Source organism: Cordyceps javanica, chromosome 1 (assembly GCF_051103115.1).
Source record: "Cordyceps javanica chromosome 1, complete sequence".
NCBI lineage: Eukaryota > Fungi > Ascomycota > Sordariomycetes > Hypocreales > Cordycipitaceae > Cordyceps > Cordyceps javanica.
Window position 1 is genome coordinate 3,739,766 of NC_139295.1, and position 16,733 is coordinate 3,756,498.

The following is a 16,733-nucleotide window of genomic DNA, read 5'->3' on the forward strand; positions in this document are numbered from 1 at the left end:
GAAGACCTGTCTCGTTACGCGCAGGCTGTTCTCGACCCGAATCCGTGCTTCCGTTCCATGCCGCCTGTAGCCTGTTGTGCGTGAAAGCTAGAGCTTCTGCCTTGCACAAACTGGCGAGGCTCCAAGGCGTTTGGAAACACTTCTGCCGTCTCCCAATACACAAATAACCACTTCATCTCGCCATTTCTCTGCTACGACGACTTGAACTCCGATTTGCATCTCGTCGTACTCTTTCCTATCGGCCCCGCCTGCCGCAGAGCCTCGACCCTCCACCTACCTACACTTACAGTGTGCTCAATACCGCCAAAATGACACCCACCCCGCCCTCGACAAACTCCTCCACTGGCGCTCGCTCGCCGGAAGAGACGTACAAGGTCGTTCGTAAACGCAACCGAGTGCCTCTGAGCTGCTATCCTTGTAGAACACGCAAGCATGTCTCGTCCTCCCCCCCCTCTCGCCTTGCGCCATGCTAACCTGCTAGCAGATTGTAAGCTACGACAGCTCATCAGCCGCCTCGTCCCCTCACTGACTCCATTCAGGAAATGCGATCGAAAACATCCCTGCAGCAACTGTACCAAGCGTGAAGGCAACGACACTTCATCATGTACTTATGCCGCCCCCGCCTCGCAGAAGAAGGGCGCGAACCAAGCAGATCTCAGCCCCGATGACATGCAGAATCGTATTGACCGCCTCGAGAACTTGGTCCTTTCTCTCATGCACACTGGTGGTAGCGACCCAGCATCAGCCGTCGCAGCAGCCCGCGGCCAGTCGATATCGCAGACAACTACCGACAGTAGCGCGTCTGCCAAGATGGAACAGGACGACGCCACTAATGCTGGCGATGAAGATAGCGACGATGATGACGGCTTGACCGCCTCTCTCGGTATGCTAAAAGTTGATGCCGACAAGGGAAAATCAATGTACATTGGTCATGAGCACTGGCACTCCATCCTAGCCGACATCTCTGACGTTAAAAACTACTTTACCTTTCATCGGAAGGAACTCGAAAGTAGCTACGAACGCGTCAAAAACTCCAAGCCAGCGGCCGCTCGCGAAGGCCCTACTCTTTTACTTGGCGCCCAGCCTGCCTCGGAGATTGAGTTACGCACCTCCTTGCCGCCCAAGACGCACGTTCTGGCCCTCTGCAGCCGATACTTCAACTCGATGGATAATGCCGTCAGTGTCATTCATGGGCCGACATTTCTGCAGCAATTACGAACGCATTGGCAAGACCCCAATAAGACCCCCATCATGTGGCTGGGGCTGTTGTATTCCATTCTCTCCCTCGCAATGCTGAGCTATAACAAGGTCGGCGATGAGCCTCCTGAGTGGCGGAATAAGAGCATGGCTTTCGCTGATGAGTATCGCTTACGCACTGTTCAGTGTCTGATCAAGGGAGATTACACAAAACCCGTCGACCACACGGTAGAAACGCTGCTGTTGTATGTTCTCGGCGAATACACTTCTCGCTGGGATGCCGATCTGGGCCTGTGGCTCATTGTTGGCATGATTGCCCGCATTGCCATTCGCCAGGGATATCACCGCGACGCGAAATGGTTTCCCTCGCTCAGCCCGTTTCAAGCAGAAATGCGACGTCGAACATGGGCACTCATACGCATGTCAGACATTGTCTTCTCCCACCAAGTCTCGCTGCCTAGCATGATCAATGAGCGAGACTGCGATACGCAACTACCGAACAACCTGTTTGATGACGACTTCCACCAGACGATCAAGGAGCTCCCGCCATCCCGGCCAGCATCTGAACCGACTCCAATCTCTTACATGATTGCAAAGGCGAAGCTTTGCTTTGAACTCGGTAACATTCTTCAAGCTACGAATCGTCTCGGCAAGGGACTGCCCTACGATGAGGTTCTTCGATTCGACGCCAAGCTGAGACAGATTGTGCAAGATCTGCCACCTCACCTTAGGCTCAGTTCCTTGCAAGGCTCCAACGATCCTGTGACCCTGATTGTCGCGCGGTTCAACGTTAATGTCCTGTACCAAAAGATTATGTGTCTACTGCACCGCCACTATATGGTCCGGGCGAGGCAGAACTCACGATATGCCCACTCGCGCCGCGCCGCAATCCAAGCATCCATGGAGGCCATGGGTCATCTTTCTACACTTCACCGCGAGTCTCAGCCTGGTGGTAAATTGCGCGCCGTCAGCTGGTACGTCAAGTCGATTGCGACCAAGGAGTTCATCCTCCCGGCCATGCTCATCATCCTGGACCTGCACTACGATAACATTGCGATGCAGAACAACGCCAGCCACGATGCGGACGGCTCCTTCGTGTGGGACAATGAAAAGCGCGCGACCATGGTCAGCTCCTTGCGGCAGGCCGGCGTTATCTGGAGCAGCCTGGCCGACACTTCCATGGAAGCGTTCAAGGCGTCCAAGATTCTCGAAATAATGATGGACAAGATCCAAACCCCCGTCAGCAGCAGCGAGAACACGCCCGAGTCACGTAACGACTCTATTTCCATGGGCGTGCCATCCTTCACCTTTGACATGGACGCGCTGTCGTCGGATCCGCAATCTGTCCTCTCCTCGGCCGGCCTGGGCGATCTAAGTAGCCCAGAGAGCAATAATGCCTTTTCGGGACCACTGGATACCGCCCCATTCATCGGTATGGACTTTGGTCTACCGCCTGTGAATATGGACATGTCCATGGATGGTTTGAATCCGACAAACACGACTGGCGGGCCCATGTCGCCATTGAGCATGTTTACAACGGTAGGCAACGGTCTCGGCGCCGATGGAGGCGCGGCCGACTTTGCTGCTAATTTTGACTGGGTAAGCATGGAACTTGGTCATCAACCAACACTTTCATAAGGCTGATCTTTTTTTCTTCTAGAACACGTTTGAAAATTACACGCAAATGGCAAGCTGGGGTGCTGATCAGAGCTTTCAGATTTACGCCGAGCAGCCTGACCAGCCTGATGTTATCAACCCAGCCAAGATGTAGCTGTTCTCTTCCTGTGGTCTTTTCAGACCACCTTGTACAATTCGGATCTTGTTTCTGCGTGTTTGATCTTGGTATTATAGTTTTGCAGTGCATTACGGATTTATATTTTGGCACGTTTGAAGGGCAAACACCGGTGGCGGAGATTATGAAAAGCGGTTTCTTGGTTTTTATTGCATTTCTAGATACACACATGCGAAACGACGCCCTACTCAATATAGTTGCAAGACAATTTTGAACAGCAAGTGCGGATTCAGTTGTCCTTGTTCATTACTTGATTTTTTTTCCCATTTCCCACTGGTAACAAGTGAGAGAAAAGTGGCAACTTAAAAGCCGAGTGAAGGAATCAAGAGAAAAAATGCAGAAAAGGGTTAAACGTAGAGAATTTTCTTTTTACATGACCAGCGTACACACAATACAAAAAAAGAAGCAGAGATGAAAGCCAACAACACAACGCAGCCTCTACTGAAAAGTGGTTACTTCCCAGATTGTACTTTCCGTCTTCTTTTCCTTCCTCATAACCGTTCCCATCCGTTTGCTTGTTCTTTTTTACAAAGCTTCTCTACTCTTCCAGATAGTATTTCGTCTATCAATAATCCACAAAAGAACCCGGGTTGGGTTCCAATACACAGCCCAAGATGGCCATTGTCAAGCTCTCTCCCCAGCCTCGCCGATCCTCCTTCTGATAGCTTACAGCACCTCGCCGATGATCTTGGCTGCCTCACGGTAGGTCTGCAGGAGCTTCTCGCACTTCTCGCGCTCCTTCTTGATTCCGTCGTCCTCGTAGAGGAGCTCCTCGAACAACGACTCCTTGTACAGTTCGCTGACGAGGCGGTTCTGCACCACCTCCTTGCAATGATTGACCAGCAGGTGCATCACGGCCTTGGGCACCTGGTCGGCGATAGACTCTCGCACAATGTTGAAGTAGGACGAGATGAGCGCGCGAATCAGCTCCGTCTCCATGGCCTCGCGGTCCGTGAGAGCGGGCTCATTGGACTCGCCCTAAATCTCTAGTTAGCAAAAGACAACTCAACTACCTGAATGCTCCGACAAGCGCCATGCAAACAAGACGAGGGGCGAAACTTACGAGGTGGGATGCGAGGCCGTAGCTGCGCGATGTGGGGTCGTATTCGTCCTCGCGTGACGTTGATGTGGGTGCCGGACGGACAACAATCTTTTCCTCGCGACGCAGACTGCTGGAGAAGCTAGGTTCGATGTGTTGCCGGCCATTGGGAAGACCAGATGTCGATTGCATGGGTGAGAGACCTTCCTTGCCAAAAAAGTAATTGAGAAACGTGTCCTTGGCGCCACCAAGACCCTGGCCATTCATGGGCGAATGAGGACGGCCGTTGACAGCCGCAGCAAGACTGTTGTGTCCTTCGTGCACAGCAGGTGACAGGCTGCGCGAATGCTTGTTGTGCTTTTGCACTTCCTTGTCCCCCTCTTCCGTCTCATCAACCTCGCCGTTGGTGCCAAGCTCCTTGAGGCGCTTGCGCTCTCTCCTCTCACGCTCGTCCTGAATCAACTTCTTGCGCTCGCGCTCCTGCTTGGCGTTGACAACGTTGCTCATGGCTGCCGCGGCACCGAGAAAGTTGGGGTGGTTGGTGTTAATGTAAGCACGCTGGATCGAGATGAGCGACTCGACATAGGTGGACGAGGGGCCCAGACGCTCCCGCAAGAGGTCAGACACAGTCTCGATCAACTTGGCTTGTAGTCTGGGGAACCTTGACAGCTCTGTTGAGCCGCATGTGTGGCAAATCTTAATAAGCTCTTCATACACCAGCTCAACGCAGCGTTGGCTAGGAATCTCAAGAAGCTTGATCTGAGGCTTCACCAACAGATCGAAAGCCATCTCGGGAACAAACAGACTTGGTCGGGGACCGGTAGAATTTCTAATTGCGGTTCTGATATCGAGAGCGGTGAGATTGGAAGTCGGGTCAATCGATTCCAGAGAGCTGCCAAACACGGAGTTGAAGATATAGTAGATGCGAGCACCACCGCAAAGCTCCTTGGTGGAGATTTCCGTCGAGGTACCGTCAATTGAGGATATGAACGAGGTTGCGAAGCGGGTCATGAGCTGTAGGATAAGCGATCCGCGATGTTCCTTGCCACTAAAGTGCATATCACCGTAGCTAGCAAGTTCCTGTTGAGTCTGGCCCATTAGAGTGTTGAGGCGGGCCTTGATATCTGGCAAACGTTCGCGGATGTGTCCCATGAGGGTAGTGTTGAGTGTCTTGGCCAGGAATCGCGTGCCGCATCGGGTGGCAATGTTGCGGTAAGCGGGGTGGTGTTTAAAGAAATCTGTCTCGTCGTTGAGCGCCTCCTCCATGGGCTTGTTGCCTTGAATGTCTTGCTGCGAGCGGTTCACGACGCCAATGAAGCCAAGCTTCAGAGGGTATACCCGTCCAGAAAGAATATCCAAGGCGTTTGTTCCATGGTCCATCAGATCAAGCTTGGTGAGGACACCAATGGTTCGGCGGCCGAGGGGGTCGACGTGGCGGGCTAGCTTGAGCGCTTCAGAGTTGACAATGTCGACGTTGGCGGGTGAGACGGCGAGAACGATGCTGTTAGGCTTAGCAATGTATTCGGAAATCAAGTTTCGAGTCTGCTTTTCAATGTCGGTCGGTTGATCGCCAATGGGAACCTGTGGAATGGGTCAGAGTCTGAAGCGGGATGAAAAGTCTTGTTGACAGTGCACAGTACCTTGGTCAGGCCAGGGAGATCAACCAGGGTCAGGTTGAGAACATGAGGCGAGTAAATTTTGAGATTAATGGGCTGTCTGTTAATTCCCTTATTGGTGCCGGCGACACGAGAAGTCTCGTTCTCAATCTCGCGCTTGACATCGGAAAAGTCGTTGAACCGTCGATTGGGGATATGGTGGAACTCTGCCCACTCGGAGCGTCGCGCAGCGGCGGGAGAGCGGAAGCGGTCCTCGACTGGCTCGGGAGCATTCTCATCTTCGGGGACATTGATGAGCTGCAGGATAAGAGGGCGACGGGTGACGATGCCACTGCCTCGGGGCAGGAAATCTCGGCCGACAATGTTCTCAAGGACGGAGGATTTGCCTGCGGATTGAGAGCCGACGACAACCTGTAGAAGCATGGTCAGCGGATGATCAATGTTTGCAGCGCGTTTCATGACACTATCAGCATACAATTTGCGGGAGGTCGAGAGAGTCACTGCCGATGGTGTTGAAGACGAGATCTTGCAACTTGTTGACAGTTATGAGCAGGTCCTCGCCGAGGGCTGCCATTGTAGCGGTTGTAGCGGAGGTATTTAGGCCGGAAATTGAATGCGACAGACCGTAAGCGGCGTCAAGTTTGGATCATGAGATGTCCGTTGGCCGCGAAGACACAGATGATGGATTGCGCTTCGCTTCGCGTCGCTCTTGAATTCCTTGGACTGATGGCGTAGACTTGGATTCACGTGTAGCCGTAGTAGCCCTTGCACTTCAGCACGGGAGTACGGGAGTGCGCATTGTGTGGCGCGGCGCTGGTGCTCCTTGCAAAGTATCCACTTATGAGAGCAGAAGCCACAGCAAGGTTCTGCGAGTACTGGTAGATACCAGTAGGAAGCAAGGCATAATAAATAGAGGGGCACTATGCCACTTTGGGCTGGATCGTTGTATAAACTTGTACGGGTCATAATTTGCATAACTGCAGCGCAGCAAGATGTAGCGCCGCTGGGGATTCGGTATGGCGCAAATACATCATTTGAGTTAAAATTGCATGAAGACTTGAATGTTGGTTTTGAACCATCGCTTCGTTTCCATGTCCCAGTAACGCTATTTATTATTTGGTGCTTCATGAATCCGCTAAGCACCAGCCACACCATGAGCCACACCAGTCACCACCAATAGTGGCGCCACAATCCTAATCCCATTTTGTCCAGCATTGACGCTCATTCCGTACATATCATGCAGCTTCTCACATCAAAATCATGAGTACTTTCGGCGCCCCTGGACAGCTACCATCGACGAAACCGACACCGTATGCTCAATCTATACTCTGATAGTACTTGGTGCTGCTCGAGACGCTAATTCTATGAGCTAACATGGCAAATCTGGCAGGCCACAGCGCGGAAGTTTCCCACTCGATCACGATGGTAAGTGGCTCTCGCAACGGTGGAGAAATTGCCTCGTGAACTGGTGCTCATAATGTTTTCACGTTAGGCGAGTGCAAATCCGTCATGTCAGAGTATCTCGCATGCATGAAAAAGGCGCGAGGCGTCAATGAGCATGAGTGTCGCAACCTGGCCAAGTCCTATCTTTCTTGCAGAATGGATCGGTAAGTTGCCGTTGAATAGCACGGTACGAAATACCATTGCTGACTAGTACCAGTAATTTAATGGCACGGGATGAATTCAAAAACTTAGGCTTCGCAGACGACAAGTCCAAGACGTCAGCGACGGGCGGCGAACCAGAGCAAGGCGTCAAAGGGGAGCTACGATGGTAGCGCAACGCTTATTTTTGTGAATTGTATAATGACCTGTATATTAAGACTCATTTCTCCTTCGTCTTGATTTTTTTCCTCATCCTTTTCCGCTGAGCAGCCCTGAAACTTACTACCTCCCTTCTGATGGTTGCCGTGGAGCTGGCAGTCGTCAGTGAGCCGACCGCAACCCGCCACATATAACCCGTTGCCTAGTCAACCCCACTGTGACAACCCTAGTCGGGCCAGCCAAAGTACATAGTCATTATTACCCGACCTCGCTCCGGTTCACGATCGTCCAAACCCAACTGTCAACATCCGTCTGAATCACTCTTAGCCATCCGTTCCCTCCTACGCATTATCTTCTAACCTTGACGCCTTCTCTGATCCTGCTAGTCGCGATGTGGAGTTCTCGCGAGCCACGGCCGCGCAAAGTGACGCCTCCGTCACCTTCGTACATGAGCAAGGACCAGATGGGTACGACGCCCGCAGCAAATAGCGGTGGCCTTCCGACGCGCATTGCTAACCAGTCGTCTCAATTGCAGCCAGCTATCTTGCCGACCTGCGTACTAACAGAACGCCGCGGCCGGGGGGTGCTCGACCCCAACCCTCGCATCCCACAGAACCGTCACGATCGCTCGCCGGCCGATTTAGCTTGGATGCTTCCTCAGCCCAGTTACCAACTAGCAAAACACCTGATCATAATCGCATACCTTCTCATACACCGAGTGTCGGCGCCTTCAGCATGTCGTCTCGATATTCTACCGTGAGCCGTCGGGGTCGGGATTATTATCCCAACAAGCCCACCGCCACGGGTCCCCTCAAGCCGTCAGAAGTTGTGCCCACAGCCACCTACATGGAACGAGGTCAACGGTGGATGGAAAAGGAAGAAGCGTTTTCTCTGCGCGACGCTATGGAGCAAATGGACGTGCAAGGCAACAAGGGCCGCGAGACCCCGGACGAGGAGAGCCGCATATATCAGGCTGCCCTCGATGAAGCTGCGGAGCTGGTTTGGCAGCATGAAAATGGTGGCGGTGAGGCACCCCGTCCAGATGGGCCTTACCGCTACCGCCCTCATCTGAGAAAGGACAGCTATGCTCATGCTCGCACCGCTAGCATTGGTACATACGGCAGCGACATTGCTGCTACGGGCATGCGACGAGACGGCGGCTACCGCTCTGTAAGCAACAGTTCAACCGAGAGCGAGGGCAATAGCTCCAGTCTCCGTCAGTCTTCAGATCTCAGTCAGACCACCGTTAGTACCGCTGGTCCGGGCAGTCAGCGTCGCAAGACGTACGGTGGGATTGGGCTCGGCTCCTTGTCCGGCACCCAACGCAAGAGCAGCAGAAACCGCAACATCAGTGGAGAGGTGAACAATCCCTTCTCCGCAGATCAGATCTGGGAAGAGCCCGGTGCCACGACAAAACGGCCAGGCTCAAGTATGGCTTCTCTGCCACGTCAGACACTTGGCAGTGTGACGCGGAACCCAGCAAGCCAGCGAATGCCCCCCGTCGTTGCAAAAGATTCAGTCATGAAGCCTCGCAATCGGGTTGAGATTCATCACAACCCTCCCAGCCAATCTCACAATGGGCTATACACGACCAATGCACGGGCTGCGACGCGGGCTGATGATCAGGTGGAGCGCAAGAACGGAGTTGAGATTCGCAGTCAGGATATTCGCGAGGCAACGAGCATGCGGCTGAAGGATCGGAGTGCTAGGCTTCCCGAGCCTACTGCCGTTAGCGACAGCCCGGGGCGACCCATTGTAAGCTTTGATACTAATTGGAAGCCTCCGGGCGACAACACTGATGCCAAATCAGGCAGCCAAGCAACCGCGACGGCGACGGCGACATTCGACGGGAAGCAATCACACTCGCTCCCGGGCCGTAAGCTTGTGGATGTCCCTTCGATCCTTGTTCCTGGCCAAGGCTCACCGCGTGTCCAACCACGCGTCCAACCACAAGCTCGCGCGGAGATCCCTACCATCAACCTAGGTGGTGATGGCAGCCCTCCAAGCCATGCTCCCATCTCAACGATCAATGTACCAACCATTTCTGTGAGCGACGATACTTCCAACAACGGCTCTGTGCCCTCCATCAATATCCCGACCATTTCAGTGGGTGACGACGACGCCGCGATTCCTAGCATCCCCGTGCTTGTTACGCCTGGGGACAAGCCGGCCACCAACAACTCAAGCGGTAGCAACTCGACTGACAATGCAAGAGCACTTCCTACACCCTCATCCCGCCAACTCAAGCAACGTCTGAACCCAAAGCAGCGTAGCCATTGGTCTCCTGCTCCGAATGCCAGGTTCCGGGACAAGACGTTGTGTCACGAGTGTTCGTTTCCAATCGAGGGGAGATTTATTGCTCTGGCCGGCGTCTCGGAGCGCTTCCATCCACAGTGTTTTACGTGTTTCACGTGTAACATGAACCTGGAAGCCATGGAGATTAGCCCCGAACCCGAGGTGGCGAGAAACGCGCGCCTGGACCGCATGAAGCGCCGACAGGGGGGCGAGGAAATTGAGGAGATACCCGGCGAGACGGAGGAAGAAGACGGTGACGAGCGGCTGCGTTTCTATTGCCATCTCGACTGGCACGAGCAGTTTGCGCCGCGATGCAAGCACTGCAAGACGCCGATTCTTGGGGAGCACATTGTCGCACTGGGAGAGCATTGGCACTACGGGCACTTTTTCTGCGCCGAGTGCGGGGACCCCTTCGAGCATGGCATGACACACATTGAAAAGGACGGCTACGCCTGGTGCATTAAATGCCAGACAAGACGCACAGAGCGCCGTGCCCCCAAGTGCAGGCGCTGCAAAAAGGGCGTCGTCGGACAGTACGTCCAAGCCCTAGGCGGCGAGTGGCACGACGAGTGCTTCCGTTGCGCCGAGTGCAAGGGGGGTTTTGACGATGGCCAAGTGTTTCCTCGTGACGATGGTAGCATTCTGTGCACGAGCTGTCGTATGATTGAGCTGAAGCGATGATTTGGTAATGATTAACGTATCCGCTCTTGAACGTTCATGATTCGTTATTAGCATGCTGCGGTTGTTTGTTTTGCTTGGAGTTGATGCGATCGATTTGGACTGGATCATCACGGATACTATGGATAGAATTTGTTTTTGATTGCCACTTTTTACATTTGAGCTCTTGTCTAGGAAGTTGTTTTTGTTTTCTCTTGGTTTTAGACCAAACGGTTCGAGAAACGCATGGAGTTTCGTTTGACATTGAATGCAAGCTGAATCATGGGTTATTGGTGCACAAAGTTTGATACAAGTAAAGCCATTGTGTATTAGATGTGACTTTGTCTATCTTGGTGTCCAAATGGCCTCCGAAGTTGCAATAACACAGTCGTGGAATAGAGGGAGCGAGCGTCGTACAAGGGGCGGATCGAGAAGTTGGTGACATGGCCAAGGAGGAATATTCGTGTTCCGAAGCCCTGCGCTTTTCGAAAGCAAGAAAAACAAGGGATAAAGGAGAGAAAATAAGCAGTATAGACATTGTGGTCCAAAGCTGGCTGCAAGGACCGTTTCCCCCAAACGCCGCGTAATAGAAGTAACGTCAATTCATACATTTTTAGTTGTTTTCTCTTGATATTCGTTACGTGCAAACAGTCAAGCGCGTAAAGGGATATGAGGCAAGAAGGAACTCCCAAGATTGCTTTCGGTGTCTAGAGAGCAGCGCCGCCAACCTGCTCCTGGTGGACCTCGAGCGTGTCACCGTCCGCCATCTCGAGCTGCGATACGAAAGTTAGTGATAATCCAGTCTGGAGACTTTCGGCAACTTTCAAGCTGACAAGAATGTCCAGGGCAGTTGGTTACAGGGTACGCAACAGGTAAAGGGTCTGAGATGCAAACGTACATTGTCAGGCGTATCGGTTGGCTGGACTCGCGTGCCATCAAATAGGAATCGAACGGCCGTCATGGACTTTCCCTGACGATCGCAGAACGCAGTCATCAACTTCTCAAGCTTGGTGGTGCGCTTAATCTTGAAAAAGACCTCGTTGTTGTTGTCCGTAACCTTGATGTTGAGGTGCTCAGTACCGACTGCAGGAGCATCGCCGGGAACCCCGCCGTTGTCGTCGGACATGATGTAGTTTTTTTTCTTGTTTCGACGATGACTTTGAGTGATCTATGCAGCGACGTGCGGTTGCGTCGATAATTTTGGAGAGCGTTGTAGTGAAAAGCAGAGAGGTGAAGGATAGAAAGAAATCACGTCCGTCTCAGGCTGGGGCCTCGTCGTTTGGCTCGGCGGCGAGAAACGACCACAAAGACGTAGGGTGGGGAAGCGCGCACCTCATTGGCTGCGTGAGTGCATTTTAATGGGCAGAGGCAGGCGATTGGCGCTGATGACTAACAAGGGCGGGCAGGATACAATCGAGGGCAACTGGAGGGATGCACGTCAGCAGTCGCCCAGCGTTAGGTACGGACTGTTTCAGGCGCCAAGGCTGCATGCCACAGTGATCTTTAGCGCTATCCTGGAAAGTCGAGCCGCACAATGGCGTGCGACGCTGTGCAGCAGCGGAGCATTTGATTTTGCAGTCTACTTGAATTTCTTTTCTGACTTTATGTCATTTCTGCATACCTTGGTGAATTTTTCGACTTTGTCAATCAAGTGGCCGAGAAACGATACTTGTCTCTGCCTACCGTGTTGCTCTCCCATGTAACTTGTAGTGGAGTATCCTGCCCTTGCCAAGTCTGACGTCGTCCAACTACTTTTGTTTCTTCGCAACTCAACTACGGCGCGTCTTGACGGTAACCACGACCTCTGTTCATGTCAATCAACTGGTGATGAGTACATCTTTTTCACATTAGACTGATTAGCTCTTTTTCCACCGCATCGCGCATGTGTCATGGTACGTCACTGCGACAGGCAGCTATTCGGGGCTAACTATCTGGCAGGCTGGAGATGATGTTGAGGCCAAGCCGCCTTGCCATCCTCGTGCAGTAAGTTGTCTTTCCTCTCAAGCATTCAGTAGCCACGAACTGACTGTAACAGTGTGCAATTCAAGGTATGTGCAGCCACAATATGCAGTCAAGCTGCACAGGCTTCTGCTCATACTTCTGCTCACGCTTCCAGACTGCTTGACGAGAAACAACTACAACGAGGCTAGGTGCCAGGACGTTATCAAGGCTCTATATACCTGCTGCGAGTCTTTTTATGAACGGCATGGAGACAACGCGTCGTCGCCTAGCTGTCCTAAGCCGAGTCTGCTTCGGCTCAAAATGAAGCAGCTGAATGAGAAAGGATGACGTCTCTTGACATATAAAGTTTACGATCAGTTGAATGACAGGATGCCTGACCATCTCCCATAAATCCATGCTTTGAAATTATACACTTTGACATGTGACGCGCATCTTCGTATGTCCACCGGCAGAAGGATCGGGTAACGTTTTGATGAGCGCCTGGGGATTTTTCTTGGCGATCATTGAGCACGCTGGAGATCCTCATGGGACCTGAACAAGAATTGAAAAGTCCTGTTCCGAGACTCTAATATGAATGCCGATGACATTATGTGAAGAAGAAAAGAGAAAAGGCCCGCAGCGGAGGCACGAAAATTGCAGTGCCTAAGTACAAGTTGACACTCGCTTTGTTGCATATTGCTGTAGCGGGCCGTTACCCTACACTGATCCGTGATGGGAAAATCTGCGTTTCGCAGAACGTGAAATCGTATTTTTAGTGACGTGTATTTTAGACTATCTTGATTTCATTGTTCTATCGTATTGTGAGAATTTACCCATGATTATTGGGCTGCAGGTAAATGTGTTGCGGTTGGACAGCACTATGGAACCATTTGCGCGAGCAGTGGGTGCGTAGCACGAGTAAGTAGAACACAGAACCTGGCGATGCCTACCAGCTGATGATGAAAACAGCCAGGCCTGTTGACACCAAAGAAGTATAACGCAGAGCACTGCAAGTAAAAACGCCAAAAGCCAAAAAACAAAAAACAAGAAAACAAAAAAAAAGAACATCGGCAGCTCTCTCAGTATTGTACGGTAATGTGCCGTCAGGATTCGTCTAGTGTTACTGCGCGTGTAGTCGTTGGACCCACTGGCACCTAGCTCAAAGTGGCTGCGCGCCCAAAAGTGATTATCGCAACAAGTCCAAGATTCAAAAGCTTTGTAGCAGACCGACGCAGCGGGCGAGTTGAATGACAACTCGCCACAATAGATAGCTCAAAGAGCATACAATCAGCGGTCTGAAAGGTTCAGATCACCAAGCGCGCATAACTGCCTACACACAAGAACAGACAGCCCGCTCAGACGAGCTCGCGCAGCAGGCCCAAAGGGCCGCCAGCAACATCGCGCTGGCACAACGACGACGCATCGTGAGGCATCGAACTGGTACCAAGGCCCTGAAATAAAATGGAAGATTTGGATAGGAAAATGACGCGATATGGGGGGCCGGTAGAGGCGGGTCCAGAGATTGAAGAATTCGCCAACGCTCTCGACGAATGTCTATCACCATTTCTTACACCGTCGGAGAAGAAAGAACGGCTGTTAGATTTGCCCAGCAGGTTTTTCGAAAATGCCGTTCGACGACTAGCAAAAAACAAACCGAAACGCGTCGGTGCTAGTCACGATGACTTCGACATGGACATTGACGACACCGACGAAGCTTCTGCTCTCGGCGCCGACGAGACAAAGCGCTTAGAGGGAGAGGTCCAGACGTGGGATCTCATCAGACGACTCATACCGCTCCGATATGCTGCAGCAAGAACGAACCCGTTCGACGAAGGCCAAAAGAATGACGGCTCGGGAGATTTGTTGCAAGACTTTTTACGACGGAACCCAGTTGCGCAGGAGCGTCATGCCGTTCTGCAATGGTTGCAGACAAATGCTGCCGGTGGCCCGGACATCGATACCATGGTAGAAAATCTGCAAAAACATGCCGATCGCGGAGATGTCATCGCTCACGGCTGGCTACACACGAGATCCAAAATTAAGCTGCGGAAGAGCATGACGGGCTGGTCTCACCTGCTCGAACACCAAACACCTAGCATCGCCGAATCACATGTCAACTCGGATGGTGCGCCTCTTGTCACGAACCTTGACCCCGATGCCACGACTCGCCAAGATCGAAAGCTGGAGCCCCAAGACGAGTACTTTGAGCGTGCAATTTGGCTGGGCTGCTTTGAGCACCTGCGACGAGGAAGTAGCTTGGACGAGATCCGTGAATGGTGCCAGGAGCGGACGGAAATGTGGCGAGCCATTTCCATGTCTGCCGTTCTGTTTTCCTCAGATGAGCATCAGGAGAAGGTTGATGCAGCCCCAGAATCGCTGGCACTGTGGCGTCGCATGTGCTATGCCCTCGCCCGCAACCGTGGTTCTGACGAGCATGAGCGCGCCGTATACGGCATTCTCTCAGGCGACGTCAGCACTGTCGAATGTGTAGCACAAAAATGGGACGATCATCTCTTTGCACACTACAACGCATTACTACGAACCCAACTGGACAGTTTCATTCTCGGAAAATGCCCGCCGGATGTGGCCTCTAACCTCACCCAGTCCTTCTCGGTGTTTGACGCGGTGCAGTTTCATGGCGACGAAACAGTCGAGAAGAGACTGATGCGATCATTGGAGTCAAAGGCCGCCATCAGGGACGAAGCCCAGCAACCCACCAAGGCTCTCCAAGCAGCCATTATTGCCAACGATACGGGACACCACTTGTTCGAGCAAGGCTTGCTGATTGAGCTCAGCAACCCCGCCAAAAGTTTTGCAGCAGCAATGGCTGGCGATGAGCTCGTTGAGCGCAAATTCTTTTCGCCGGAGCAGCATGACGGTCTTCGAATTGCTACGCACGTCTATATCCTTCACTTCCTCATGGAGCAACAAGATGCCGACGACAACCTGCAAACAGAAAAACAGCCCCAAAACTGGCGTTTCACACAGGAGTGCATCGTTGGCGCATACGCCGAGTACCTGCGTCGGGCTAGTCTACAAGAGCTCATCCCTCTATACTGCTCCATTGTGGAAGCTCCGCGATGCTACAAGATCCTGTCCCAAAACCTTATCCACGAAGACGAGCATAACCAACGCCTGATTCAGCTCAAGCTTGTCAAGAAGGCCGGCATCGATGTTTTACAATTTGTCGAGGAGCAAGCCAATCTCATGTATCATGAGCTCGCTGTTGACGCCGAGCTAACACAGCGGCCACCACCCGAGATTCGCTTCAGAATTGTTGACGCCGGACGCCCGACATCGCGTCAGGGACGCGCGATCAAACCTGACTTCTTTGGCGAGGAAGAGGACGCAATCGGAACCAAGGATGAGCACCTTATTCGCTCTATTGAATGGCTGGCACTCGTACACGAGAAGTGGCCCAAGGTCTTTTCGATGGGCACCAAGGCTTATAAATATTTTTTGAGTAAGTCGCCCAAGTCTCGACCCAGGGAGCTTTGTTAACATGCGCAGCACACATGCACCTCAATGCAGCGAGACAGCTTATGAGGCGCGTCCCGTTTGGTGACATGCTTCGTAGGATAATGGAGCAAGACGAATCGGAGGCGCCGCAGATTGAAGATGTACGATTTTGGGAAGATCAGCTGGAGAGGAGTAACATTCTCGACGAGAAACCAGAGCAGGTTGTGTCTGACGCCCGCAACTTTCGCGATCTGGAAGCGATTGTTGCAGCGCTCGACAGCCTGGAGACGATAGCATCGCTGGTGATCCTCTCAGCAGAGTACGTAACCTGACATGTGAAGCATGATACCCCCTACTAATACCTTGGAAGGATGCCCACAACGAACCGTAAATTTTGGGCTGGTGTTGGCGATGGCATCAAGGCTGCCAAAGAAAACATGCAGCCTCTCTTGAAGGGCTGGCTCGTTACTAGCATTGCTGGTAAGCTCCGACATTCTACCAGTAAACGTATACCACTGACTAAACAATCGAACAGAAGGTGATGACCAACTGAGCAAAATTCGCCGCGAATATCTTCCCGAGACGATCCTCGCCTACGTCAGCGCACTGCATTTTGCGGGCACGGGACTGTCACGCGACAACCTGCTCGAGAGCATGGAGCTGGCGACGGTGGTGGCAGAACGCAGTTCCGACTTGACATCAGTCTTCTCGGCGACGAAGCGCATGACGGAGCTGGTCGAGGCGCTGGCGGCGTGCAGCAAGGCGCTGGCCATTGCCACGGGCGAGAAGCGCGCTACCGGCGCCCCAAGCAAGAAGCTGCGGGAGATGGGGTGGTCGCGGGATATCTGGTCTGTCAAGTCCTGATAGGTCCTCGATGCGATGAAAGAAGCTGCATCTTTTTCACATATTTCAGGATGGAGGGAAGGGGCGAAAAGTAGAGGACGCGGGTCAAGAATGTAACAAGGGACATGAAATC

The 16,733-nt window shown here is 52.6% G+C and overlaps 6 protein-coding genes across 6 annotated transcripts; 4 read left to right on the forward strand and 2 right to left on the reverse strand.

Moving 5' to 3' along the window:
* Window positions 1-308: 308 nt before the first annotated feature.
* Window positions 309-2,968, forward strand: V2A60_001129 (transcription factor domain-containing protein; the record flags this gene model as incomplete). Its single annotated transcript, XM_083252493.1, has 3 exons — window positions 309-381; window positions 485-2,796; window positions 2,858-2,968. The coding sequence occupies 3 exons, from the start codon at window positions 309-311 to the stop codon at window positions 2,966-2,968; spliced, it is 2,496 nt and encodes an 831-aa protein (XP_083108619.1).
* Window positions 2,969-3,655: 687 nt separating this feature from the next.
* Window positions 3,656-6,218, reverse strand: V2A60_001130 (dynamin-related GTPase DNM1; the record flags this gene model as incomplete). The annotated part of the gene is made up of 4 exons (XM_083252494.1): window positions 3,656-3,967; window positions 4,053-5,609; window positions 5,669-6,055; window positions 6,120-6,218. 4 exons carry the CDS (start codon window positions 6,216-6,218, stop codon window positions 3,656-3,658), a joined length of 2,355 nt encoding a protein of 784 aa, XP_083108620.1.
* Window positions 6,219-6,904: 686 nt separating this feature from the next.
* Window positions 6,905-7,419, forward strand: V2A60_001131 (coiled-coil-helix-coiled-coil-helix domain-containing protein; the record flags this gene model as incomplete). The annotated part of the gene is made up of 4 exons (XM_083252495.1): window positions 6,905-6,954; window positions 7,035-7,069; window positions 7,137-7,251; window positions 7,305-7,419. The coding sequence occupies 4 exons, from the start codon at window positions 6,905-6,907 to the stop codon at window positions 7,417-7,419; spliced, it is 315 nt and encodes a 104-aa protein (XP_083108621.1).
* Window positions 7,420-7,796: 377 nt separating this feature from the next.
* Window positions 7,797-10,381, forward strand: V2A60_001132 (uncharacterized protein; the record flags this gene model as incomplete). Its single annotated transcript, XM_083252496.1, has 2 exons — window positions 7,797-7,872; window positions 7,941-10,381. The coding sequence occupies 2 exons, from the start codon at window positions 7,797-7,799 to the stop codon at window positions 10,379-10,381; spliced, it is 2,517 nt and encodes an 838-aa protein (XP_083108622.1).
* A 683-nt stretch (window positions 10,382-11,064) lies between these two features.
* V2A60_001133 (SUMO family protein SMT3) lies at window positions 11,065-11,483 on the reverse strand (the record flags this gene model as incomplete). Its single annotated transcript, XM_083252497.1, has 2 exons — window positions 11,065-11,130; window positions 11,256-11,483. The coding sequence occupies 2 exons, from the start codon at window positions 11,481-11,483 to the stop codon at window positions 11,065-11,067; spliced, it is 294 nt and encodes a 97-aa protein (XP_083108623.1).
* A 2,276-nt stretch (window positions 11,484-13,759) lies between these two features.
* V2A60_001134 (uncharacterized protein) lies at window positions 13,760-16,621 on the forward strand (the record flags this gene model as incomplete). Its single annotated transcript, XM_083252498.1, has 4 exons — window positions 13,760-15,761; window positions 15,809-16,076; window positions 16,128-16,237; window positions 16,293-16,621. 4 exons carry the CDS (start codon window positions 13,760-13,762, stop codon window positions 16,619-16,621), a joined length of 2,709 nt encoding a protein of 902 aa, XP_083108624.1.
* Window positions 16,622-16,733: the final 112 nt, after the last annotated feature.